The 13,161-nt window shown below is 37.3% G+C and overlaps 1 protein-coding gene across 1 annotated transcript in view; it reads right to left on the bottom strand.

The window, feature by feature from the left end:
• Positions 1–13,161, bottom strand: part of kcnd1 (potassium voltage-gated channel, Shal-related subfamily, member 1) — a 55,616-nt gene that overhangs the window by 5,010 nt on the left and 37,445 nt on the right. The window contains exons 3-4 of the mRNA XM_079896640.1: positions 9,047–9,209; positions 6,983–7,066 (exon numbers count right to left, since the gene is read on the bottom strand). Of these exons, the coding sequence (XP_079752766.1) occupies positions 6,983–7,066; positions 9,047–9,209 (247 nt within the window). The remainder of the gene's footprint in view (positions 1–6,982; positions 7,067–9,046; positions 9,210–13,161) is intronic.

The raw sequence follows: 13,161 nt of genomic DNA, 5'->3' as shown, positions 1-13,161 counted from the left end.
AATCTAAAATCAATACTTCGAAAATGTAACAATAATATGAACTCCTAAAAAAATTTAACCTGCAAGAGTCTCCTAGGAGAGAAGGAATGGATGGATATTCCGGACCAAACTGGCATTTCTGACTGGCTGTCGGCCATCTTGGTTTGGAGGAAAAATAAATCCACATACAACAGCTTGCCGCATGGTGGCAGTGTAAAGGATGATGCACTATGTGCAACTATGCCTTCAAAACCCATGCATAAGCAAGAAAATGGCCTTTTGAAAACTATAAATGATATATAAACTGTTTCCATTTTTCTATAATTATAAGGAAAAATATTATAGATAAAATATGGATGTTAGCTAAATATGATTCAAAACAGTCTGCAATATATGACCATGCTTGTGTGACTGGCTTGCTGGGAGATTCCAATTTTCTTCCTGCCAAACTTGTTGCTATGATACAGAGCTGCTGTTTTTTGTAGTTTTAATCCATAAAGGCTTTATCTAACTGCAATAAACATTACATTGCAATGTAGTTGCAGTGGGTTAAAGCCTTCATTGCCCTTTGTCACTACTTTACCACGCAACTACCTCCTGAGACAGGCCGCAGTCCTTGATGCCATTCGCACATATCCGGTAACCTCTATAACCTCTCGTTGTAAAACGATCACACGCAAGGATGTCTTGTCCTGAAGAACAAGTCTCTCAAGAAACATCGGTCGCAGCGTCTCCCTTTTATGCTTCCCCGATACCATCTGGCCCCCGAGTCAAGGTGGTTTATCGCCATCTAGAAGTAGCCCATCAGAAGGCTTTAAAAGCAGCCGATCTTATCGAGGAGCGAGAGGACGGGCTGTTCAGAGAGGCTGGGACAGAGCAAGGACTGCCCCGTCAGCCGAAACCAAAGATGGCTGAAGGAATCGGGGCAGATAAGATCATCAATAATTGGACCTAAGCACAATTAGGTTTGTTTTTGCAGAACGAAAAGCCTTAAGTAAAATGAAATGACGCAGCTATACCGCCAAAACCGTCTGAGAAAGTTTGATCACGTAGGACGTGAGTGGGAGCAAAAAGCAATTCCACTTCTCAGATGGAAAAACCAAAACGCCTCAATCCTTTGTAGCCCTACAGAACGGATCTGGAACGGAGACAACGGCTAACATAACACAAAGCATTTCACTCCCATACAATTCAACACAGGAACTACATTTAAAAATTCCCCAAAGCACAAGTGTGTGAGCAAACTAATTCTACAGAGCGGTTTCAATAAAGGATCCACTACGTTATCTTGACACAACAACAACAGAGCAAAAGCAGAATGTCATACATCCTTCAGAGCGACGCAAAATGAGAAAATGAAAGAATCTCAATTTATCTTGATGCATTTCCTGTTTGACCGGGGAAACAAAAAGTGCATTTCTCTACCAGCCAATCACAGATAGGCAAGCAATAAATCCCAAATAAATACATTTCAGTCAAATCCACGGGCTGCAACACTCTCTTTCCGAACACTCCATCAGGAAAGAGAGCAGAGGAACCTCAGAGGGTATTAAACCATCAATCACTGACAATTCCATTGTTAAAAAAGTGCTGATAGGGACGTCACATTAACAACACAATTTTCTCAGTGGAGACAAGAGATACAGCCGTTGGATGACTTAACTACCCATGATTAGCATCTACGCAGGCTGTACCGATGAAAAAAAGAAAATAAAAGCTGGTTCTAAGAGCTCCAGGGATGGAAAAGATCAATAAATCTGTTGAATGCAGTTCTTTTAATGCTGAAGATGATGCTGGAGTGTTCAGGGTGATTGCTAGGCTGTCCACTCTCAGAATAAAAAGGTACAAAAGCAGTCACTGGGGTGGTACCCTGTCAAAAGGTACAACTTTGTATATTATTTACCATGAAAGAGTGCATATTAGTACCTGAAAGGTACCCAAATAGTACATATTAGTACCTTTTGAAAGGGTAAAGCCCCAGTTACAACTTTTGTCCCATTTTTTTTAGACTGATTATAAGTGGTTGCATGCTTACCAGTTCAAGTTAAATGATGAGTTATTACGAGATTAAGTTTAGTACTTACATGCTTAAAAATAAATTATCATTATTAAAAATATTTTTTTATATTTAGTGGTGCTTACTAATGCAAGTACAATTAAGATTAATAATAAATTATTAGAAAATACAGTATCTTATTTAGTGCTGCTTACTAAGGCAATCATAATTAGGATTAATCATAATTATTATTATTAAAAAAATGTATTCGGGATAAAAACAGATTAATTAGATTAATTAATAAGCACATAATGTAATTAATTAGATTACAAAAGTTGAATCGCTTGACAGTCCCAAAAAAATTATAGAAAAACACAATTAGTGGTGCTTACTAAGGCAAGCAAAATTATGATTAACAATATCAACAACAATAATGTTTAATAAAATGTAATTATTATTACTATTATTAGTAAGCACCACTAAATACAGTACTACATTTTGTATCCATTTTTGATTTTGTTTATTTAAAAAAATACATCAGATTTTTATTTTTGAACATTTAAGCTAATGCATGAACAGGTAAATCATACATAGGCTAAATCACAAAGTGGAGCACACGGACACTTCCTAATGACCTTTCGTCGAAGGTCAAGACTGAATAACAGTGTGCAGAGACAAAAGTAAGACCTAAGTGGAAATTCAAAGCCAGAATAAACTGAAGAGTTGAAAAAAGCGTTTGTCGGGTTTATAAATAGCATTGCAGGCCTGTTAGTAATGGCTTTATAGATCCATTCTGAAAAAAATACCCCCTCACTCGGGGATTGTAAATATTGGATTATTGTGGGTTTCACAACCTGAGAAGATTCCGGAGAACTCTACCTGCCGCATTAGTAAAGACACGGATTGAATCTCTCTCTCTCTCTCTCTCTCTCTCTCTCTCTCTCTCTCATGCTTTGAATACAGCTACTTGTCCTGCGTAGTGAAGATGGATTTCAGCAGTGGGAAAAGGTGTGTTTATGGAATAGAGATTTGCTTTAATCCCTGCAGTTATGATCTGATAAACTGACAGGACACGAGGCTGCGGCAGATACAGTTTCAAGACCATCACACCACAAAGCACTTCAAAAAATCATGCAAGCTGTAACTCCTGCTTAAAAGAAAGAGTATACATAAAAGAAGTTATCTAGCTTGACTATCTGACAGCAGTGGTCAACATGCACTTTCATTTTATGGAAAGCATATGCTATAGACCCCAAAAAACTGCCTGGCAAATGCCAAACAAAAATCCCATGGATTTCAACTAAATGACTAAGCAGCCACAAGCACCACGCTTTCTTCAGAAAATGTAAACATCACGTTTGCTTCTATTATTTCTTAGTCTTTAAGCAACTTTGAAGTTATGTAAAACAAATGGGAAAATCCATAAGCTGTTATTCAACACTACATCTTCATTTTCCGCCCTTAACCGTGAAGTAGACTCTATATTCAGAATGTATTCCAAGAGCAACATGATCAACAACAAGCGCAGTGAACACATCCCGGGGCTAGAGGAACTGAAACGAGTGCAATAATTACATAAAACCACAGAGAGAAACCGATATTTAAGTAGGTTTGTTTTCCCTGGGATGGCAATTACCGCAGAATAATGATAACCAGGGCTTCCTCATAAAGGCAGTGATTGGGAAAGGGCAAGAGATTCTTTCCATTGGAATAAACACTGTACTTAATATTACTTAATGCAGCAGAGAAAATGCTATTTGAGAATGTTAAACACACCCATACGCTGGAAGGTGAAAGAAAACCTGTTGAAATATGTTACAAATTGCTGAATCATACTGTGATAAATCGACCCAGCGACCCAGGAAATATGCTTATTTGGTGCTCAATTATTAATAATGGTTCTTATTGTAATCAATGTTTAAAACAGTTCATATTTTTGTGGAAACTGGGAATTTCTTCAGGATTCTTCGCTGAATAGAAAGTTCAAAAGAACAGCATTTATTTGACTTTTGACTTTATTTGACTATACTGTAACATTATTAATGTCTTTACTGTCAGTTCAATGTTAATTTCATGCATCCTTGCTGAATAAAATGACTAATTTCTTATTTTGGTTAAAAAGATAACTACTTACCCCAAACTTTTGAATGGTATTGCATCACGGTTTCACAAAATATTAAACATTTGATCAACATTGATAATGAGAAAATGTTTCTTGAGCAGCAAATCAGCATATTAGAATTATTTCTGATGGATCATGTGACACTGAAGACTGGAGTATTGATGCTGAAAATTCAGATTTGCATCACAGGAATAAATTACATATTAATAATATTTCAAAAATCAATATCACTGCTTTGACTATATTTTTGATCAATTATATTTTTGGAGCCTTTGTGAGTGTAATATAAGAGACTTCTTTCAAAAACATTACAAAAGCTTAATTATCCCAAACTTTTGATTGTATTTTTTCCCTGGATCTCCAGTTCTTACAGGCCTCCAGATGGTGTACTTATGGGATCCACCAGCAGGGGGCTAACCGAACCCTGCTAACCTGAAACTGACCCCTTGAAAAAAAGCTGCCCGGAGGTGTTACCAAGCTGAAAGCCAAGTGAACCGACAGGCCTGAAAGGGTCTCTGTAATTACTGCTGCGCCTCCCACCTGTCCCGCATCACCTGTCCTTCCTTCAGTGTTGTTAATTGCTATTTCCTCACAGCACCCCAGGTAAGGCCCTGAAACCGTGTTTAGCTGACTCTGAATGTCAGCGGCCATTTGAAAAAGCTGATATTACAAGGCTCTTGTGGGACTGACGCATTCTCAGAAGCCAAATGACTGACCTTTACACATACATTAACACTGTTTGATGAGATCAAAAAGACTGTATGATCGTTAATATCTTAAAATCTGTTCTGTGCTCAGCAGAAAAAATATACTGTACTTTTTATGGTGCGCTATGACTTTTTGATTTGAATTTGTTGCCCTCCATTTGAATATGAATACTCTGAAGCTGAGATTCTCTTTTTGCCGGGTTTGACTGAGATTGAACGGGTTGTATTAAACTTTTATAGTTTTAGCCTTGGTTTTTAAAATCGGAGGAATTTAGATTTCTCTTGCAATTCGGAGCTGAGAAAGTTACTTTGAACTCAATATAAAGTTAATTTGAACTAACATGTGCTAACAAGGAACAATACTTCTACATCTTTTATTCATCTTTTATTCATCTAATTTCAACATTTACTAATAAATTAAGATCGAAAGTAGGGTTACATTATTATTTTAAGGTGTCCTTGTTGTAGTGTAATTATACATTTAAGTACTGAGTAAAATCAATTAACAACATGTCCTTAGGGTTTGGTTTAGGATGAGTCAGATTATGCATAATTTACTGTAGAAATGTAACAAGTAACAAGGACACTTTAAAATAGTGGTACTGAAAGTTGTATCTGTTAACATGAGTTAATGCACTGTGAACTATCATGAACATTTTCATTAACTATGTTAGCTAATGCATTAACTGATGTTAAGAAATTGTAATTGTTAAAACATTTTCTGTAAAACGCACACCAACATGGGCACGCACACACACACACACACACACACACACACACACACACACACACACACACACACACACACACACACACACACACACACACACACACACACACACACACACACACACACACACACACACACACACACACACACACACACACACACACACACACACTTTGGGTTGCAAACTACAAAGGAGTTATTCTGGGGGGAAAAAACTTTTTTTCATTCATACAGTTAAAGTCAATGGGATCCTTGACTTTCACTGTATGGAAAGAAAGAAAGAAAGAAAGAAAGAAAGAAAGAAAGAAAGAAAGAAAGAAAGAAAGAAAGAAAGAAAGAAAGAAAGAAAGAAAGAAAGGTTTGGAGGGTGAGTAAACTGACAGAATTGTCATTTTTAGGTGATCTATCCCTTTAAGTAATTAATTATTGCACAACATGTAAGTATTTAAGACAAAAACTAGCATGTATGAAGTGTTTTGAAGTTTTTCATTCTTAAATTTTCTGTCAAGCGAGATGCTACTGTTAGCCTCTTAACAGAAAACCATCTTATTATGGAAGATCCGATATCAACCATTTCTGCTGGAATATCATTGAGGCATCTATTACACGCTGTGTAAGCAGTCCTAACTGTAGTTGAACACTCAGTCATTTCATCTCAACAATAAAACTTCCTAAAATACACCCAAATATCGTTTATTTCTCCCTTAGTCAGATGTTTAATGTCTGTACTGAAAGATTCCCCTTATGCTATAAATCTTTGTGTACATTTTAAAGATTTGATGTCAGGCAAACTTTGTCAACTCCAGCAACTATAGTTCCTCCTTGGATGTGCTGAGTGGAACAACTGGGAGATTGATAAAGACTATAGTTTTTCAGATCATTTAAAGACAGCAGTTCACACAAAAATGAAAACTCTGTCATCATTTACTCACCCTAATGTCGTTCCAAACCCTAAAGGACTTTCTTTCTTACAAGAAACAAAAGAAAAAGGGACGGTAAAAGTAGTCCATTCACATGATTTGTGCTCTGTACAGTGATTCAAGTCTTCTGAAGTTGCGAATAGACTGAAATTTCATTCAACCTTATCTGCTCATTCACAAACTTGCTTTGATCCAGAAGACGCACAGCAGACATGGATTTAGTGCATGTGCACTACACTTCAAAAGTATTAAGTCAGTAAGATTATTTTAAAAGAAATGCAAGGAAGCATTAAATGAAGTGAGAGTAAAGACATTTATAATGTTACAAAAGATTCTATTTCAAATAAATGCACCACAGGAATAAATTACATTTTGTAGCATGACAGTCTACAAAAAGTCTTTTTATTTTCTAGCAAGAAAGCCATACGAGTCTGGAGTGACATGAGAATAAGATGATGATCATATCTTTTTAGACTATAGATTTTTAGTTACAGTGCAACTAAATTGAATTCTCAAGATAACTCTCACCTGAAATCCTCCTTCTTCTTTGTATTGTAGGAAGGCATTGGTGGTTCCCTTCTTGGCCATGCGAATCCTTGCCTGTCGCACTTTCTGTAAAACAAAAGAGCATTTACCTGAATCGATCGTGTAAGCATTTGTTTCACAAACAACTGCAGTGACTCAGAGGTGTAATGATGCCAGTGATGCGGTTTAGTTACATCATGGTTTGTTCAATGCTGTTTGACCTTTTGACTACTCTATTGTGAAAAAACCCCAAAACAAAACAGAGAGATGGGATACTTAACTTGGAAATTTAGCAAGCCAGATAAAAACTCACATTGCCTGTATGAGCACCAATGGTCAATCTACTGTGATGTACTGTAAACGGCTCTGACAATATGATTTCAATAATAATTTATAATAAATTCCTAAAAACACATTCATACTGAAACATAATGAAATTTGACAAAAGTAAAAGAAGACAGACTAGGGGTGTTTCTAAGCTAGATAAAAATGATGTTTCTGAAGTAAATTTGAGCCAACCCTATTCCTTAAAGGTAGGGTAGGTAGGAATTGTCTAAAAAACTTCTTTTCCAAATTTGTTTAAACTTTATTTATACATCAATACATAATTAAAATGTAAGTACTCTGAAAAAGAAAGTATAAAAATCGAGTGTCTGTAGACCTCTCACGACTGTTTTAAAGACAGCTCATTATTTCCATTCACTCCACCCCCTCCCTTCTGGGCTCCTTCCAAAGCCACGCCCCCAAAACACATGAACGCACGACTCCAACCGCTGAGCTGGAAGACGCATTATTTACCTGAGACGAGCGGAGAGGAAGGAGCACAGTGCATGTAGTGACATCATGTCAGAATCACATGTAATAAAAAAATCTAACTTTATCATTATGAATATAAACAAATAAGATGTATTTTAGTACTCACTATCAAGCTAGCATATTGATATTGGTAAAGTTTAAAATATATATTTTTTGATTCGCTAACGAGCTAGTTATATCTATAAGGCAAAGCTAAAAACAGATTGTATTGATAGACGTTTTTCCATTACCATCAGTTACACTGTGATGAAGATGAATTTCGTGTAAGATTCATAACATATATGGTGTTCTGCATGTAAGAGTTTCCATGATGAAAGCATTGTTGACTCTGATGAGGACTACACTCCAGAGACAAGTACCGCATCGTCAGCTCGAGGACAGGTCCGGGGTCGAGGGCGAAGCAGAGGAGGTCGTGCAAGAGGCCGTGCAACTAGGGTCCGAGGATATTGACACGCATTGTATTTCTTTGTTTATCCAAAGACTTTTTGTTCATTACCTTTTCTAGTACTGTCTTCCTTTTTTTGCCTTGTTTGCCTTCGCTAACTGCATATGCCGGTAATGTGAATTTTGATTGCTCTTTCTCTGCCATTGTTTTGCTATTCCTAGGTTCCGTGCCTCTTGAATTCCTCAAATCAAACGGGTTCGCGCAAGTGGGCAGTTCCTGTGGCAAAAGGGTGGTTGCCATGGTTGCGAGAGAGTGACAGTCGCCTAAGCCAATCATTTGTTTCATCCCGAATGGAAATAATGATCTGTGTTTAATGCAGATTAAACGGTCTAGAGTCACTCAATTTTTATACTCTTTTTTTCAGAGTACTTACATTTTAATTAAGTATTGATATATATAGAAAGTTTAAACAAATTTGGAAAAAAGTTTTTTATAAAATTCCTACCTACCCTACCTTTAATAACTTTTTTACTGTGTATCAAGTGCTGAGGAATCCTCCGGAGCTGAAATTCAGATATGGTAATGGCCGTTTGGTTTTCAATAAGAGCTGAGCAGGCTCTCAGAAAGGAGGGGTGTAGAGAAACCAAATCCTTTATCGAACCGTTTCAGACACCGTGAGAAATGAGGTGATGCTGCAGTGTATATTATGAGAAAATTATAGCGTTTTTTTTTATCTTGGATGCATTTAAACCTGTTGTATGAGACCTCCAAAACAAAATCAGGAACCTTTAAAATGGCACTTAAAAAAACATCAGAAGAATATTCCGAACAGATCTATATTGGGATGAAGAGAAGTTCTTTAGTACCTGCTGTGCTCTCATCTTGTCAGCTCTCTGGTTCTGATGGTAGATCCGGCTGAAGTTAGACACAATGACGGGAACAGGGAGGGCGATAACCAGCACGCCACTGAGAGAGCAGATAGAGCCGAAGATCTTTCCAGCGATGGTGTTTGGAACCATGTCTCCATACCTGCAACAAACACCAACGTCAGTCAAACACTTAACAGCTCTGTGTGTGTGTGTGTGTGTGTGTGTGAAAGAGAGAGAATGACAATTTGTGTGAATATGATTACGCTGATTTAATGACCAGCGCTTGCTTGGAATCTATTTTGCAGTCACATTTATTGCAATTGTGTAAATTAGTTTGGAAAAGTGCATGTGCATTTCAATTTACAAGGCTCCAAAGCTCATCTCGGAGGCTCTTGAGGGCTCTAAAAGTCCACTAACACAACACATTACATATTTCTAACAGCAGAATACACCACCACAGAACTGCAGAATGCTATTAAGGTGATGTGTTTCTCACAAACACTCACACACACACACCACAGTCCTGCAGCAGCCGTGATCACCACTGTCCTCCTACACACTGGATGAGGGTTGACTAATTTAGAGGGGTGGTCATGGTTAAGATATAACCTATGGATATAACCCATAAATCTCCTGGAAGGGCATAGTATGATATTACTCATGCACATTTTTTTTACAGTATGCATACTGTGCACAATTTGCACAGTTTCTATAGGCATGCAACAGTGTGCAGTTTGCAACCAGAACACACTGTGAAATATTGTATTCCACAATTTAGTGCGATCCATTTGACTAGTGAAGAATGAACCAGAAACCTTTCTTGGCTATTATTTGATCGGTTTGCTAAATGTGTGAACACAAATTTGATTAAAAATTCATACTGACTTAAACTTATACGTATATAGTCATATCATTGGGACCAGTGCAGCATACTACTGTTGCATTCTGCACAGCATACTGTTTCACATACTTTTTTTTGAAAGAAAAGTATAAATTGTGTACTAAGCAGAATGAGAATAAGCTCCTCTTACTATTTATTCCATATTAAGAGAAGCATGTGCTTTCAAAATCAGCCAGAGATCATGAGTTGAGCTTTTATTTATCAATATCAAAACATTGCAGAAGTATTTTTTTTAAAAGTTTAGATTCAATAAATGCAATTTTGGACTGGGAACTTCTGAGTTTTGAAAGTTGCCGTATATTCTCACAGCAGGAAAGTCAAACTCCTTTAGATCTCAAAAGATCAAGAAAAATGTGAAAAAAGTGCAGCCCACTACACCCATAACATCCATAACGGTATAGAATGTTTGGACGGTGAGGCATGAAACAGTCAAAGCACAATATTCAGAGCTTTACACGGAGACAGCAACACTTTTGAAAAGTAATTTTCGGAATTTTCCCTGGTGCGATACACATTTCTCTGAGGTTCACTCAGCATTTTGGATCAGTCACTGACAACACAACGAGAGAACGAGAGAGAGAGAGAGAGAGAGTGTACGAATCATCATACGGCACATTCACTTTCACATCATGTTCCATCCCTTCACAGGAGACCGATCTGCAGGTGGCGTAAATTAAAACAATATTTGTTTTTAAAGTGGTGTTGATGTTCTGCACTTATATCCTGTACATGTTTACAGAATCAACAGACTGAAACTGTCAAAACACTTTCCTTCTACAAAACAGACAATATGCAAATCAAAACCTGGATACGTTTTCCTGAGCTGGGAAATATAAAAAGATGACAATTTTATCCAAAGCGACTGTTTAAGGTACAAGAATGCTACAGTATATAAGCCACTCAAGGCTGTGCATTACAATGACTTAAACACAGTTTAAAATTCTGAATTTAAGAACTGATTCTCTTCCATTTAATGAGTGTCAACTCGGATTGGTGACACCCACTGGATTTGAATGAGGAGTAAAGGAAATTTCATGTCTTTCATTTCAAGTTTTTCAAATGATATCTTATAAAAATATGAAGCCACTAAAGGAACAAGGGGATGGAAAAAAATATGAGATGGGAGGAAAAAAGACTCCCAAGAAACTTTGCATTTTGCCTTTACCTGCACATGCACTTGTTTCTTGGGGAAACACAAAACATTTCCGAGAGCAAGTAAAGGCATTAAAATACATATTCCATCTCATACATTTTCCATCACCATGTTCATTTAGGGGCTCTGAGTAAATAAATTATAAATAATGAATTATTTAAAATTGATTAGATAAAATTTTAAATTAAAGTCGATTTAACTTGACTAATTATGCTTATGTATTATTTATAACACGTTATTCTTACTCACAAATCTAATTTAGGCTCATGTTAAATGCAAAAATAGCCAATAGTCATATCACCAATCACAATGAAACAACGTGGCCAAATTTAAAAACATTTTTTAAACATATTTCTTACTGTCTCTCCAGAGATCAAAAACAAGAAATCATCTCTCCTCAGAAAGCCTCCAGTAAAAGCAGTCACATTCAGGTCTGTCACATAAATCAGACCAAGGCTCTCTGTTATGTTTTACTGACACATCAGGCTAATGTGGGATTTCTCATAAGAGCCTGATCAGATGAGAGACTCAAACACACACACACACTCTTCCCAGCATCTCTCATTTGTCAGCTCCAAAGAGTTTGTGCACTCCCGGGATTAATCCACATCGGCCCGTGCGCCTAATTTTGTTTCTGACTAGTAAACGTCCACATTTCGGCATCGCCAGATGGCCCCGGGTGCATAAGGAGGGCAGGAAACAGATATTGATTTGTACACTGACAATGTCTATTATCCTTCCAGTGGTTCTTGGTTTTCTTAATCTTTGAATGTTCATTCTGTTGTTTATTAGTGTTATTCAGATATAAGGCAGAGATCAGTAGTTTTTATCTGGAACATGAAACCATTAAACTGCTACATAAACAGGAAAAGTTGCTCGAAAAGGACAGGTAATGTAAGGCATTCAGGCATTATCCAGGAGAGCTCTCTATCCCTTTAATTTTCCCGTAATAGAAAGTCTTAGACAGACGTCCCCTGGGCAAGAATGAGGCTGCCTGGCCTAGATGCCGGTCTGGAAAGGGGTCAAGGAGGTTTGCCAGAAGTTCACGGAGAACATTGAGCAGAAACAGGACGGAAGATTAAACGGCGAGGACATGCATGGAAAAGATCAGAGGAAAAACAGCAAACGCTTGTTTTTGCGTCTGCTGATGCTTCAGTTTTTCCTCTCCTCCTGGGGATCCAGCACCGGGACGTCCCCACTTACACTCTCTCTCTCTTTCTCTCTGAAATCTAGCTGGATATAAAAGGGATGATTAGGTACAGAAGGAGAGAATTTAGAGAACCCAAAATAAAGCTTCCTCAAACATGCCTATTTTTGCCCTTTCGAATCTGATACAATCCTGTTTCCCCGGCCTTGAAACATGACATCACTTTAAACTCAGCAAAACTCGGCTATGAATAGCTGTGGTTGTTACAATCCAAATTAGGAATGCTTCATCCTAAAGTCCTTCACCGCATGACGAGCACACCATCGCATAACACACAAGGCAACATGCAGAAAGGACTGCTAGTATTCTGTTTACTGCATATGGAAACCCTAATTAAATATTACAACAAGCTAATCAAGGTCTTCAGGTTAGGCAACAGTCAGGTGAGTTTTTATCAGGGTTGGAGATAAACTCCTCAGGACAGTGGCCATGTTCCTTATGAAGCGGATCAATTTATGTTATTTAATTTATTTTTCTATTATGACTGCAAATAGCATATTGTGCATTTCTACAATGGTATAAACAATTAAATCTTTTGAATGATGCTACGTTCACACCACTAGGTGTCAGCATCCACGACAACTACCAGTACAGCGTAACGCAAGCAAAAAATTACTTGCATCTGTAATCCAACAAAAGCATCTTTATTCTACGGAGACCCTAAAAGGACATGGGGAAGGAAAACATATTTCAATGCTTTTGAATTCTCTTGCAAATGTTTTGCATTCCCCCGAGAAAGTGTGTTTTCTGAATGTTTTTTTGGTTAAATGCCTGAAACAAGTTCTGTAGTAAACACAAGCCCAAGATTTTTTTAACAAGATTTGCTTTTACTTGTCTTGTTAAAGGCAGTT

This window comes from Squalius cephalus (genome assembly GCF_949319135.1).
Source record: "Squalius cephalus genome assembly, chromosome: 16".
In the NCBI taxonomy this organism is placed as follows: domain Eukaryota; kingdom Metazoa; phylum Chordata; class Actinopteri; order Cypriniformes; family Leuciscidae; genus Squalius; species Squalius cephalus.
This window is presented reverse-complemented; position numbering and strand designations above follow the sequence as displayed.